At 37.5% G+C, this 15,593-nt stretch overlaps 1 protein-coding gene across 2 annotated transcripts in view; it reads left to right on the top strand.

Annotated features, from left to right (window-relative positions):
- The window catches only part of ZFP91 (ZFP91 zinc finger protein, atypical E3 ubiquitin ligase), a 32,160-nt gene extending 21,412 nt beyond the window's left edge, over positions 1–10,748 (top strand). The window contains exons 3-11 of one of the 2 annotated variants that reach the window (XM_079707931.1): positions 2,315–2,524; positions 2,780–2,816; positions 3,183–3,284; positions 4,171–4,305; positions 5,086–5,136; positions 5,561–5,639; positions 7,208–7,322; positions 9,524–9,623; positions 9,982–10,748. In XM_079707931.1, coding sequence (XP_079564057.1) covers positions 2,315–2,524; positions 2,780–2,816; positions 3,183–3,284; positions 4,171–4,305; positions 5,086–5,136; positions 5,561–5,639; positions 7,208–7,322; positions 9,524–9,623; positions 9,982–10,492 — 1,340 coding nt within the window. In that variant the 3' untranslated portion in view covers positions 10,493–10,748. Of the gene's footprint in view, positions 1–2,314; positions 2,525–2,779; positions 2,817–3,179; positions 3,285–4,170; positions 4,306–5,085; positions 5,137–5,560; positions 5,640–7,207; positions 7,323–9,523; positions 9,624–9,981 lie in introns of both variants that reach the window. The other variant, XM_079707930.1, reaches the window with a different exon arrangement.
- Positions 10,749–15,593: the final 4,845 nt, after the last annotated feature.

The raw sequence follows: 15,593 nt of genomic DNA, 5'->3' as shown, positions 1-15,593 counted from the left end.
GCTTTTTTTTTAAAGTATAGAGTTTTACAGAATGGGTATGTTATTCAATAAAATAGGCTATTATGCTTTATAAGGATAAGCAGTTCTCATCAAATTGCTGTTATTTGTCCAGTGGATAATATCCACAGTATGATAAGATGTGGGCATACAGTCCTTTCATCATGAAGTATAAAAGAGCTTTATTGAGTATAGGAAGTTATGAAATAGGTTTAAAGTCCAAATTAGCATAGCTGGGTTGAGTAAAAGAAATAATTTTCTCTTCATTATTTAATGTTCAGTACTTTATGGAGGGTATTGAATTGCTCCCTTTGAAGAAATTTTCTTAAAAGCACCCATGACCTACATGTAAAAGTCCTTGATTACTAGTCTCAAGACAGGATTTTTAAATCCAGGTCTGCTTAGATAACTTTGTAATCTTGAACAAGTTGTCTTCATTGGCATTCCAGTTACTTTAAGGGGAAAATTCATTGGATTGTACTTAGACTAGTTAATCTTTAAGATATTTTCAACTGTAAACTTTTTATTATTATTATTATTATTTTGATACTTGAAGTAGCTCAGATAGTAGAAAGGTAAGAAAGGCATTTTAATGGTGAAAGGAAAATCAAAGGAAACATATATCTGATTTAATAATTATGTCTGTTTTTTTAAAGTTCCCACTGCTATTCATATCTGCATTTCAAATGAATGTTATTTCATTACCTTAATATGTTCTCATAAAACTTTCAAACAATGTAGTTAAAGCTGAAATATCCCCCAGTCACCACCTTGTTCCACAGTGGAAGAAACTATAGTTTTTCAGATCATTTTTTTAAAGGTTAAGCAAAAAAAATTACCATACTATATGTGTGTGTGTGTATGAAGTTTTATTTTTTCCATTTAACAACATTTTTGCCAGTAATTCCATGTCATTCTTTACAGATACCTCCATATGTTTTATTCTATCTTGATGATATATCATGGTTTATTTAATAAACAGTGGCTCCTTAATGTGGAGAGTTAAGTTGTTTCCATCTCTTGGCTATTATAAACATGTTATAGTGAACCTCCATGTGCCAGTTTATTTTCCTAGGGTAGATACTTTGAGGTGGAATTACTGGAAGTATTTTTGGACCTTCCCTGGAAGGTGACCAGTATTTATCTCAGTTTTTTGAAATCTGTCCAGAAGTGTTGTGATATATAGATATAAATAGATAGATTGATTTATTTATACCACGGGTATACACACATATATATAAATATTTGGACATTTTATGGATGTGGGTTTTATAAGTGTGATTATAGTTTTGTAGGATAAATTCCTAGTAGTTGAAATTAATGTGAAAAGGTATATGTACTTATAATTTTGATAGATGTTGCCAAATTGTCCTTTATAGAAAGGTTTTGCTGGTGTTCACATTGTTATCTCTATTAAGAGTTCCTATTTTCCTACAGCCTTGCCAATACAAACATCTGGATCATTGCCAATATGCTAGGGGAACAATACTACAGCAATATGATTTTCATTTGAGTTTCTCTTGTTATGAGTGGATTGAGCTTTGTTGTCAATTGTTTTTGTTTCTTCATATATCTGAAAACCATATGTTTTTACTGAGTTGCCATTTCTCTGTTGGGCTGTTAGACTTTGCTTATAGAGGAATTTGCCATGCAGAAAACTTTATGTTTATATAGTCAGATGTATCAGTCTTAAGACCTAAAATTCTGTGCTATTCTTAGAAAGGACTTCCATTCTGAGATTATTGAAAGGATCTTCCATGGTCAATATAGGCTCACTTTTACTAAGTAAAATTATTGAATAGAATCAAGGGAAGGCATTCCTACCATGGAATTCCTCTTCATGGAATTCCCCTTCAGTACTTACTTGAAGCGTTATTTGATTATTAAATCGTCTAGACATATGCTTCTTTCTTATAGTAGATCTGGTCATCTTTTTGGGACCACTCACTCAATTTAGTTTCTTCTGTCTTAGATCTAAAGGTTAAAATATAGAACAAAAGGTTAGATCTTAGGTATATTTCTCTTAGCGTTATTTTTTAGTATATATATAAAATATACTATAAACGTAAAGTGACTACTTTGCAACATACAGAGTTTTTTCTTTAGACTGATGACAATAAGGATAAGTTTTATCAAATTTTCCTCTCATCTTGTTGTTTCTATTATATCAGTAAAATTCTGAGGTTCCCCCCCCCGGGGCGGGGGGAGAAAAAAACATTTATCATCTTTCCATTGACTATATTTATAATAGTAGATATACAGAGATTGTTATTGGTTAACTATAAACTTTAAAAGAATGGTGTATGTTTTCATTTAGATCCCAAGGAAGAGAAAGAGGAAGAAGGTTCTACCATCCCTCAGGAAGTTTCCATTGCTGCAACTAAGCCTAGCCGGGGCTGGCGTAGCAGTACCAGGACATCTGCCTCTCGGCATCGTGACACAGAGAACACCCGAAGCTCTAGGTCCAAGACTGGTTCATTGCAACTCATCTGCAAGTCAGAACCAAATACAGATCAGCTTGATTATGGTACAGTGAATATAGAGTATGGTTATTTAATAACCAGTTGCCTGTTGATTTTAAATGTAGTGTTGAACATTTACCAGAACAGCTTAACTTTCAGGGGTAAGTGTGGTGTTACAGGAAGGATTCCTTTTTGATATTTTGCAGATAATTCTCCTTTTGTATAATTACCCTAGGCAGTAATTTGGTTTGAGTCTCTTGGCTGCAGAGAGAAAATATTTATACCTACATAGATAAAGTTTTGTTTTGGACTTTTTCTAGATGTTGCAGAAGAGCATCAGTCTCCAGGTGGCATTAGGTAAGAAACTTTTCATATTTAAACCCTTGGGGCCATAGAACACAGTCACTCATATCACATGACTCAGAAGTTGTTTTCTACTTGAAACAATTGTCAATTGTTTTTAACTCTTAGTGTCACTGAGCTATCATTGCCTTGCCTTTATTTAATGAAGTGATAGCATGTCTAGGATTTATGTATTTTTTGTTCCAAGTATTCTTTAGGATAAAGCAGCTAGATTGCAGTCCAACTACACCATAAGAATGAAAATCCTAGATAACTTACTGTAAATCTTCAGCTACCTCTAAATAAATTACTGAATAAAATCAAGTCAGATATAATTCGTACAGCTGGAATTTCTAATCTCTGTTTGCTTCTTTTTAGCAGTGATGAGGAGGAAGAGGAGGAAGAAGAGATGTTGATCAGTGAAGAAGAAATACCATTCAAAGATGATCCAAGAGATGAGACCTACAAACCCCACTTAGAAAGGTATGTCTCAGATTTGTCAGTGAAAAATAAGTTAGGAAAGCATTGTTGCATGCTTTTATTTCACCTTGTTGCCAAACTAATGGATATGGACTTAATTTTAAATGAGTAATTAATTAGGCACTTGTTTTGCGAATCTAACATTATCTTATTACTCCCTCATACTGCCCTCTCTTCCATTTATAGAACTTTGTTTTGATCATATTCAAATTATTATGATGTCTGCCTGTTTTATCTTAAGGTATCATGAATTTCCTGAATACTTAGAATTTTTTACTTTTGTTTCTCTTTACAGCTATAGTGGGATTTGATTCTAAGGCATTGTTAGCTTGCGGAGGGGATGGGTCGTCTCATAGGCTCTAAATATATGTATGATGTACATATGAGGAATAGCTGGCTGGAAACCACATTTCATGGACTGAGGAGCATAATTTTATTTTATTTTTTAAAATTTTTTAAATTTTGCATTTATTCATTTTATATATTATGAAGATATTCTTTTTTTTAAATTTATTTAATTTATTTATTTTTGGTTGCGTTGGGTCTTCATTGCTGTGCGTGGGCTTTCTCTAGTTGTGGCAAGCAGGGGCTACTCTTTGTTACGGTGCACGGGCTTCTCATTGCAGTGGCTTCTCTTGTTGCGGAGCGTGGGCTGTAGGCTTGTGGGCTTTAGTAGTTGCGGCGTGCGGGCTTAGTTGCTCCGCAGCATGTGGGATCTTCCCGGACCAGAATTGGCAGGCAATTCTTAACCACCGTGCCACCAGGGAAGCCTGAGGAGCATAATTTTATAATAAATCATTGATAACTCCTGGCTTTACCCTTTTGTCACAGTTGTCCTTGAAAGGGTCCTTTGCTGGATACCAGTATTGAAATGTATTTGTATTTTCAGGGAAACCCCAAAGCCACGGAGAAAATCAGGGAAGGTGAAAGAAGAGAAAGAGAAGAAAGAAATAAAAGTGGAAGTAGAGGTAGAGGTGAAAGAAGAAGAGAATGAAATTAGAGAAGATGAGGAGCCTCCTAGGAAGTGAGTAGGCAATTCCTACAAAAAATGGAAATTTAACAGATTTTCAAGCCACTAATGGAAAAAGGGTAGGAGTGTGAGGAATGATATTGACATATACATAATTGCTGTCTCAAGCAGCTGACAATTTCATTGGAAAGACTCTGCTCAAAAGCTTCAAAAGTTTAATTCAAAGCAATACTTAAGAGACGTTCAGTTGAGTGGGTAGGACAATAATAGCTATAGGGATGCTGAGGAGGTAGAGGTAGCAAGAAAAGTATGGCAAATACGGATCCTCAGAAGAGGGGCAATAAAGCAAATGATGTAATAAGCTTGATCAGGTGAAAACTTTTGGCTAGCAATTATTTCCTGTTGCAGAAATAGCTTTTTTTAAGTGTGTAGGCTTTTGTCTCTATTGCAAGGAGAGTATAGTTTATGTTCTTAGGGTTTTTAGATAATAGACTCATTTATTCTACTTTTCAAATTGATTAAATATAAGTGATAGACTTTTCACTGAAACAAGTCTTCAAGTAGTAACCTTGAGGTTTATCCAAATCTTCCATTAGAAATGTGTAGTTTATGAAAGGTATATATTTTAACTTGTGGTGCAGACTTACTTGTGAGTGAAATTGCTTCAGAGTGAAATCTTTGGTTTGCCAGATATGTCTTTGGCTTTATGTATTCTGGGTTATCCTATGTTTCTGCCACCTGCTCTTTGGACTTGAGGGTATGTCCTCAGCTCTCCTTTACTATATAAGCTTCAATCTGAAATATGTGGACAGTTACTCTGCTCTTTAATTATAGGAGAGGAAGAAGGCGAAAAGATGACAAAAGTCCACGATTACCCAAAAGGAGGTGAGTAATTTATACTCATGCTGTGTTGTGCCTTCTTTCTGGTGGTGGGCACTTCACTCACATGTTCAGCCCTCATAATTATCCTGTGGGAATGGCTAGTTAAAAATTTCACAAAAGCAACTTCATTAGTGTCCTTGATGCAGAGTTACTATGTTTTTATTTCCATTGCAGGATCTTAAAGTTTCTAAAAATTTTAACACTTCGTTGCCTTTTGGGGAGTTACTAGTTTGTTTTGTGCTCTTTTTCAAAAACTCTAAACATCTGGCAATTTTTGGTTACTTCTAACATAAATTCTGTGCAAGCTATAAACTTAGAGATTTTAATTCTTCAAACTGTAAAATACCTATTCCCTATAGTGCAGTTTGGCCACTGTGCAGACTGCCTCTTTTCTGTTGCTAACTTTTCTCCTACATATTGCTAATAGAAAAAAGCCTCCAATCCAGTATGTCCGTTGTGAGATGGAAGGATGTGGAACTGTTCTTGCTCACCCTCGCTATTTGCAGGTCAGTGAAGTTGTTAAATAAGGCAGCCTTGCAGGTTACGTTCCATTACCAGTTCTCATTCTTCATGAGAGTTTACAATTTGTGGACTTGTGTAGGCTTTTTCATTAAATGTGTAATGTCAAGGAAAATCTTTTTGTAAACATCAAATTACTTCAGTTGAGTTTCTGTTGTTTTTTTTTTTTAAGTGATTTAGAACCTGAGCTTAAATATTTCCTTGGGATCTTGGAATCTTGGAATATTCCAGTGTTTTTCATGGTGTAAATACTCCTGATACAAGAAATGATTGCATAACAACACACCAAGACACAGTGGAACAGATTTTATTTTAATGTGTATTTTTAAAGAATAAAATTAGCAACTAAAACCAGTGACTTTTTGAATCCTATTTAGAATAAATTCTAAAATGTTTAGTTTTTAGGTTTTTTGTTTTTTTAAGTGAGCAGGGTTTTTAAAAAGTAATTTTATATAAATTGCTGTGCATTCTGCATGTTTTAAATTTTTTATTTTATTTTATTTATTTTTGGCTGCTTTGGGTCTTCGTTGCTGCGTGCGAGTTTTCTCTAGTTGTGGCGAGCGGGGGCTACTCTTTGTTGTGGTGCGCAGGCTTCTCACTGCGGTGGCTTCTCTTGTTGCGGAGCACGGGTTCTAGGCGTGCGGGCTTCAGTAGTTGTGGCTCGCGGGCTCTAGAGCACAGGCTCAGTAGTTGTGGTGCATGGGCTTAGTTGCTCCATGTCATGTGGGATCTTCCCGGACCAGAACTCGAACCCATGTCCCCTGCATTGGCAGGCGGATTCTTAACCACTGTGCCACCAGGGAAGTCCCATATTTTTTTTAATGAGTAAAGATACAGCTTGTACTTAGGTCTGGCAGAAAACATGAAGGTGAAATACTAATTACTAAAGCTTAGGAAGTGTTTGATCTTTATTTAGCAGCAAGTATAACATAAGACTAAGGCCTTACTTTCTGATTCTGGTTCTATTATAATAATGATAGCTACGCTTCTTTTGTCATGTACTATTTGCTGCACTAAGCACCGTACAATATATGATCTCTGTATTCCCACAACAACACTACAACACAGTTATCATTACCTCCATATAATACTTCCATATGGAAGTATTAATAGTCTAAGATCATGCCGCTAGTGAATGACAGACCCAGACTGGAATCACCATCTATCTGTTTCTGTAGCCTATGTTCGTAATCTTTTTTTTTTTTTTTTTTTTTTTGCTGTACGCGGGCCTCTCACTGCTGTGGTGTCTCCCGTTGCGGAGCACAGGCTCCGGACACGCAGGCTCAGTGTCCATGGCTCACGGGCCCAGCCGCTCCGCGGCATGTGGGATCTTCCCGGACCAGGGCACGAACCCGTGTCTCCTGCATCGGCAGGCGGACTCTCAACCACTGCACCACCAGGGAAGCCCTGTAATCATTTTATTATACTGGTTCCTGTTCATATACAGAGTATTTGGTGTTCCTTCAGCACTTTTGACTTAGCAAAGGAATGAGCTAAGCTAAGCTTTCTGGAATCCTTAATTTTTATCCCCCTTCACTTTCTTTTACTGTTTTAGCACCACATTAAATATCAGCATTTGCTGAAGAAGAAATACGTATGTCCCCATCCCTCCTGTGGACGACTCTTCAGGCTCCAGAAGCAACTTCTACGACATGCCAAACATCATACAGGTATTTTTTAAATAAAATGTTTATCAAGTAGCTAAATTCACTGATTCAGCATCACCAAGTTTGTTTTACAGCTAAGAAACCAGAGTCTGAGCAACATTAGGTAACTTGCCTGTGGTCACACAGCTAGTTTTTAGCAGAACTGGGGTTTTCTAATTCTGCCTCAGGTAAATAGATACTCGTAGTAACTACCTGGACTGAAAATGAGGAGTATGTGGAGAAAGCTGAAACGGGAAGGAGGTCTGCTCAGAGTTCATGTTACCTACTGAGAAGCTCCCGACTTCTGCTCCTGTTGGAATCGTAAAGGCTAGCTACTGAATTCACATGTAACCTCCTGTCGGAGCTATTGACTCAAAAAGAGAAACTGAATGTCTTTGTAATACATGTTATAGAATGGATTCAGACCTCATTCATTTTATCCACTTGACAGTCTCAGTGCAGTGTAGCTAATAGGAACAAATTGGGCTGGGTATTGGTGGTAATTGAGCACATGCCAGACACTTGATTATTTGTTATATGTTATATTCTTAATAATCCTTGGAGGGTAAGACTAGGAATTCCAGTAGCAGAGATTTCATGTCTCTTGCACAAGGTCATATGGTCAGTGTCATATATATACCCTTTCCATCATTTACTAAATGTGTGACTTAGGAACGTTACTTAATTTCTTCTCACTTTTCCTCATTTGTAAAATAAAGCTAATAATGTTACCAATAACACTGAGTTATTACAAGGATGAAATGAGATAACCTATAAAGTGCTGTTTACTGCACAGGGCCGGGCACCTGATAGCACCACAATTTAAACTCAGGTCTTAATCACTCCAAAGTCTACTGTCTTTGCATTACACTATGTTTCTTCAGAGAGTATGCTGTCTCCACTGTTTCTTGATAGAAGCTGCCATTTCTCCACTCCTTCTCCCTGCTACACTGTTTTATCCTATAGAAGAGTAATTTCTGAAAACCAGTTTAGACTGTTTTAGTTAAATATTACAAGCCTACTATGACAAACAGTGTTTTAGAAATTCAGTCCATTCTAGATATTTATATTTGGTTGATACAGTTTTATGATGTCAGTGTTAGAGAGTTTTCCTTTTCCAAATTAGTGTTTACTGGCTCCCTTGAAAATATAATTTATTTAAGCAAGTGGAATGCCCCACATGGGTTTGTCATGCGACTGTGGAGCTGGAAAAGTGAACAAGACCTGAGAGATACTAAGAAATTGTCCCTGAGTTAGAAGTATGCATTTTTAGACCCTACCACTCATTATGTAGAACATAGACAAGCAAACATTGGCACCACTTTAGCTCCATTTAGAGATGGAGAATCTCAGGCCTTGCCTTAGACCAACTGAATCAGCATCTGCATCTAATAAGATCCCCAGGTGAGTTCTCAGTACATTCAAGTTTGAGAAAAACTTGACTCTTCTCCCACACTTGGTTTTAGAACTGTTTGGGATGGAATGTAAGATTAAATTGGATACTGTTTGCCTTTTAACTTATCCTTGTGTTTTTACTGTGACTATTTCTAGTAATTTTTAAGTGAAAGGCGTAGAAAATGGGTAGTGGCCATTTATTCAACAAATGTATGTTGAGCATCTGTTTGTCAAATTTCTCCCCAACCAGTTGATAAGAAATTAAGTCCAGTGTTCCTTTGCCCCATAGAATTTTTAAGAGAAGTTTAAATTGTTTATCTTGGGTAACTTTTTAAAAAATCTGAAATAGAAGATATGAGTAGCACTTTATATGTGGGTCACTTTTCTTTAGGGAATGCCAGCTTCTTTTGTTGTTGTTGTTGAACGCCAGATTCTTTATATATAAGCATTCAGCTTTCACAGTCTGTGAAAAAAGCTGTTTTAAGAATAAAAGCTGTGTAAAATACAGTTGTTTACTTGCTAACCAATTTATCCAAGGTCTGGATTACTGGTAAAATTGGATTCCAGTTCTCATATTTCTGTCTAGCTGTGTTTTTTATTTTTGTTTTTTAAAATAGGTTCATATGCTACTGAATGAATGGACTAAAAAGAGATAAAAATGATATTATTTAAAGTTTTGTTTATCCAAAGTGGTTATACATTAAAAACAGTATTGCTTTTCCTCGAAATTCACCTGCCTGATCATCTGCTTACTTGTTGTAAGTTAGGAAAAAATACTTAAGACGGATTCTAAATGGAACACTAAATAACCACATTATTTTTCTTCTTAGATCAACGAGATTATATCTGTGAATACTGTGCTCGAGCCTTCAAGAGTTCCCACAATCTGGCAGTGCACCGGATGATTCACACTGGCGAGAAGCCATTACAGTGAGTACTTATTTACTGGTGAACATCTGGGGTCTAAGTGCCTATACCCCACTTGAGGGTTAGACCCTTTACAGACATTTCAGCTGGCACTGCTATTTTACTTTTACCAAATTAAAGAGTGGGTATTGATTAGGGGAGCTACTTAGTCACGTTTTTCTTTTATTTTCCTCTTTTTTCAAACAAACCGGAAAAGATCAGATTAGTTTTCTATCTATTAACTTTTCCTAATCTTTCACATGAAGTATATATTACTGACTGTTGCTTACAAATGTGACCTCTAAATTCTCACCCTGACGCTAAATGAGAGGTTTCTTTATTTCTCTATTTGATCAGCCATTTCCTTTTTCACTCTCCTTAGATGCGAGATCTGTGGATTTACTTGTCGGCAAAAGGCATCCCTTAATTGGCACATGAAGAAGCACGATGCAGACTCCTTCTACCAGTTTTCTTGCAATATCTGTGGCAAAAAATTTGAGAAGAAGGACAGCGTAGTGGCTCACAAAGCAAAAAGCCACCCTGAGGTGCTGATTGCCGAGGCTCTGGCTGCCAATGCAGGCGCCCTCATCACCAGCACAGATATCTTGGGCACTAATCCAGAGTCCCTGACACAACCTGCAGACGGTCAGGGTCTTCCTCTTCTTCCTGAGCCCTTGGGAAACTCCACTTCTGGAGAGTGCCTCCTGCTAGAAGCTGAAGGGATGTCAAAGTCATATTGTAGTGGGACGGAACGGGTGAGCCTGATGGCTGATGGGAAGATCTTTGTGGGAAGTGGCAGCAGTGGGGGCACTGAAGGGCTGGTCATGAACTCGGATATACTCGGTGCTACCACAGAGGTTCTGATTGAAGATTCAGACTCTACTGGACCTTAGAGGAAGGGAAGACTTGGGGCACTGGGACAGCTGAGACTTTGTATTTAAAAGACAAAAAGGACAAAAAAAAAATTTAAAGCATTTAAAATCTAGTAAAATAACTGAAGGGCCTGCTCTTTCCATTGTGGATCACAGCACACGTGCGCACACACACGCACATCCCCTCTTCTCCCTCTGTTGTCCCCTTTATAAAATTGATGTTGCCTTTACCAGAAAGCTAGACAAAGAAAAAGCAGCAGCAGCTCTTAAAGTAACGGTTATTCTTATACTCAGTTCCAGCCAGGCAGACTTCCTGCTCATCAGCAGAACTCCCTTTTCAGCCTGTAACTATGATGTGCTCTGGATCAGCTTTTAACTCTTAATAATATATTAATATTCTCTAAACCCCTTCTCCTCCTCTACTGCTTCCCTATGGTTCTGGCTTCTATCCCCTGCAGCACATTTATCTTCAAAGTATCATATAATTCTAATCTCTGGAGGCTGGCAGCTTGACTTGGCACTTTAGGGCCCCTTAGAGGGTGAGCTGTTAAAACAGCACACATCTCTCACCCCCTTTCCCTCCATTCCCCCTGGGTTTAGGAAAGGAAGGATACATGGGGACCACCTCCTGCCTCTTCACCTCATCACCTTCCTCAGTCCCCCTCTCAACACCTCCATAAGGTTCTCACTGGTGCTCACTTGCTTTGCAAGCAGGCTCCCAACAGGGAGGGAGCTACCGTCTACATGGTCTCTCTGACCATAAGACAGGGTTCTATATCAGTGAGACAGAAAAGTCCCAGACTAGTGGCAGAAATTTGCACTTTGAACATGTGTGTTTTTGTGTTGTGGAACCTGAGATTCCTTATTTATTAACAAAGTCTGATTTCTCTTTTTTTTTTTTTTTTTTTTTGGTCGCTATATTTTGTGGGGCTGGGAGAGATTAGATTATTCTGACATGGGGTCCTTTGCATAAGAGGTACTTGTAGAAGGCAAGATATAGGGTTGAAGAAGCACAGCCAGCCTCTAAAATCATAGCTTTCTAGTGGCCTTTAAAGAAAGCTGGTCCTCAGCACTAACAAAATCACTACAGTAGCCTAGTGCTTTTCCGGAAACCTCTTTAAGGAAGTATGTTAGGTTTGTGGTAATTAGTGGTCTGAGTTTTTAGAGCATCAAGATTTAGGAATTTTGAGGGGGTCAGGAAGGTTGTTCAGGGTCTGAATTACAGATAAAAGGTTTTCTCTTGTGAATTTGTTGATTTTCTTTTTTGTCCCCATCATTTCTTTATACAGACCTCCCTATTATCCCAGCTCTGGCCCCTTGCTTTGCTTTTGCTTTTGCTTTTGCTTTTGCTTTGCTTTGCTTTGCTTTATCATTGGTTCATTCCCGCTCCCAATTAGTGAAGGACATTGCCATCAGTGAAGGAATAGTCTGAGTCATACAGTTGTAAGTAAAAGAAAATTGCTCTGTTTTGTTTCCCTTTTAATAACACTTCAGAAGAAGAAAGGCCTCAACAAAGTTAATAATCTGTATAATGCTTTGGCTTTTACCTGAAATTGTAGGAATTATTTCCCTCGAGGTAGGGATTTTCATGGGGTGGATTACTTACTGCTGTCCATGGGAGAGGCAGTTTTGTACAACTTCATAACTTCCAGAAGACTAAAAACATATTTTGGCTCATTTTTAGAGAATTAGAAGGGCAGTCTATCCTACGTACCTCAGAAACTGGAATTAAAGGCTTGCCCTATTGTTTGTCAGAAATGTGTGACGGCTGTTGGAAAGAATGAAGTTTTGCTGAGAACAAAATAAGGAGCAGCTTGTTTTTCACAAACACTAAAACTACAAAGTTTATCAGTTTTCTCTTTTGATTTTTTTTTCCCCAAAAAGAAGGGTAACAAAACGTCGTCTCTGAAAGAGGCTTACTTTACACCCACTGGTGTCAGTGGTTGGGATGCCAGGGAATAGGGAGTGAAACACCTACAGTGAGCAGTCTTAAAGGTACTGTTGTTTCTTTTCGGTGTTGCAGATTTGCCATCCCCTTCAGTGTGAGGGTAGAAAATGGAACAAGGTTAGGAGGGATATAGAGTATGCTTTCCTGCCCACAGTAAGGATTTGGAGTTGACTTTGGTATGTTGAGTAAATTTGAAAATATAAGATTGACTGGATGGGTCTACAACAAAGTTCCACTCCCGTATTAAGTCCATTTTGTACTGTTTCACTAGCTAGCATCTATACCCCACCTTGCTTTTTGTCTTCGTCACATTTATCTTATCCTTTGTTTCCATAAATTACATTTGCAGTTGTTAGTCATCAGATGTTTTAGCCACCTACACAAAAGCAAACTGCATTAAAAAAAAAAAAAACTTTATGAGATAGAGGGAAAATATATTCTTCCCTGTGTCGCACTCCTCCCCACCAAAAGCAGCTAGTTAGTTCTCATAATTAGAAACTTTCTCCTTTCTCCCTTTTTTACTCATCTTCATTTGCCTGTAATTTGCTTCAATAAATTATAGCAGTTTGCGATAAATTTTAAAATATTTTTCATGGACTTAAGATTTTTTCCTTTTGAGAAAAGGGGTGCTAGCAAAGTAAAGAGTTGGTTAAAGTAAACTATCTTATACTAGATTCTTTTCCCTTTTCCTTTCTGCTCCTCATACGTTTACTTCATTGTCCTTCTAAGGAACTCTTAAAATTCTACATTTCCTACTCTTAATCGAATTCTGCTACCTTTTTAATAACTCTTCCCACAGCATATTCTCCATCTTGAATCAGCGATTCTAAATTCTGAAAATGTACTTGATACAAATATTATTTCTACAAGATACAGAAATACATCTTGTAGAAATACATCTTTCCCCTTGTTTATGGTTGCCCAGGGTTATTTTGCAAAATTGAGACTTAATATGCTTCAGAGAATTTAGATAAACACTGGCCAAGATTACTGGGAGTAAAAAATAGATACATTGAGGTATGGAAAAGCATTCACATAGAGCACTTGAACTTCCTTAGAACCTGTTTGGAGAAAAAAATATAAAGACTGTACTAAACCTAACTAAGGTTATTACAGTCTGGCTGTTCGAAGCACCATTTTTCCCTCCTGTCTTTTTCCCACTTTCCAGTGTACTCAAGAAAATTGAAAAATTGTAATGAATCAGTTTAAAATATTTTATTTCCTAGAAGCCTTTTTTGCCTATTGTAATATGCAGGACCCTTCTCCTTTGGTGGGAGAGACAGGTAGTTACCTGAATCTAGGTTGAAAAGGTTATGTAAAAAGAAATTATAATAAAAGGGATACTCTGCTTTTCAAATCCTTGTTTTCTCTTAATCTAGGTAAGGCATATCCAAAATAAATATGTAAAGAAGAAAAATAAAAGTTGTCTTCATGGAAGCAACTGGTCTTCCTTGGTTGTACTGAGTTGCAGTTATCCTGGGGTGAAATAATTGATGCTGCCAAATAAGAAAAACAAGTGCCCTCAGAGCAGGTTTTATGTGGCAGATACTGTTGTTTGCTCTTGTTGAGAATCAGGTAGTTAGCTTTTGACTTAGTTCAGTTCTTGATTTCTAATGCTGAGATGCCATATGATTCTATGATCATTTGACAAAGTTGGAAATCCTTTCCATGTTTCAACCTTAGGAAAGGTGGATTCTTAATCTAGTAAAGAGAACGTTAGGGAAGCTGTGGGGTTAATTTTGCTCTGATAATGACAAAACCTTGATAGCATTTAATATCGGTGCTTCTTCACAAAACTCAATGTCCATACAAAGTTTAAAAAAAAAAAAAAAAGAATCCTCCTCCCTTAAAAAGCCTACTGTGACAGCCACCCCGGCCTCATTTCTTTCTCCCCTGTGTCCCTTGATTATTGTTTATGTATGGAAATTTCCCCCTGAGAAGGCATGTGTTTCAGTTTAGAGGTAATGTCCATGATACAAAATAGTGAAAACTGATTCATTTGGGGATGAAACTTGTAACTCTTACCCAATTGGTATCGTCCTCTAACCTACAGAGTTAAATGCAATAGAACAACAACTCTCCAAGTGCTTTTAAACTCTGCCTTCATTTCACAGTCCAGCTCATTCTCTTATTTTGTTAAGAAGCAATGTGGTATGACTGGGATAAGGAAGAAAAAGAAAAGCATGTTGTCACTTGAGTGAGACTGCCTCAGAAATGTTACCAAGTCAGGGTTGGGTGTTTCCTGTCCTTTGGAAGAGAACAGGCCTAAAACTACCTTCCTTATCCTATAGCTACAAGGAAGGCACCATGATTGAGATTACAGATGCTTCCTTAGCTGATTTTTAATCAAGTGTAAATTTAACTTTAAATACTCGGCAAAAGGATGGGAGTGAAAAAAATGCTGTATTTTTACAGGATCTATTTCATGTAAACTTTGTGTCTTGGAACAAAATATGAACTACCTAAAGAATGATATTGGAAACTCAGTGGGAGGAACAGTTCTAGAATCAAAGACCTATATTTAAATTTTGAACCTAGTTATTGGATTTTGTGCACATTATTTAATTTCTTTAAGCCTCCATTTCTTATGTAAAATGAGGAAACTATCTTGTAGAATTATTCTAAAGATCAAATAAAGGCTTTAAAGCCGTTAGCAGTGTCTGGCCTAGGGTAGATGCTTAATGAATGGCAGCTGTATCAATAATAATACCTTAATATTATTGAATAATTTACCAGGCCAAGAAAGAAAAGGACATGGGGAGCACAGGGAGGGTGATAATAAAATGAACTGATTATAAGTGTATATAAATAGATTCCATCAGGCAGGGGTGTCATGAGGATCAGTGTGATAATGACCTTGTCGCCAAGTGCAAAAGCAAAACAATGACATGAAAACAAGTACACTAGGCCCTGAGTGGAGGAGAGAATTGGAGGCAGACGCTGCAGGACAGAAAGCTGAGTGAAAGGGGGCCTTTGATTCCACAGGCGCAGAAATCCACAGCCAGGAATTTGCTGCCACCTCTGAGTCAGGCGGGGTGGGGGTGGGGGGGTGCCGAATTCCATTAGTAGGGAAATGCCCAGTGGATTTAGCCCGAGAGTCACATTTCTTATTTGGACCAGTATAGACAGAAACAAACCCAGCTCACTTATTTTCCGGGACAGTTGAGTTAGGGG

This window comes from Hyperoodon ampullatus (genome assembly GCF_949752795.1).
Source record: "Hyperoodon ampullatus genome assembly, chromosome: 7".
Classification (NCBI taxonomy): Eukaryota; Metazoa; Chordata; class Mammalia; order Artiodactyla; family Ziphiidae; genus Hyperoodon; species Hyperoodon ampullatus.
The sequence above is the reverse complement of the archived record's forward strand: the minus strand, read 5'-3'. Positions and strand labels throughout refer to the sequence as shown.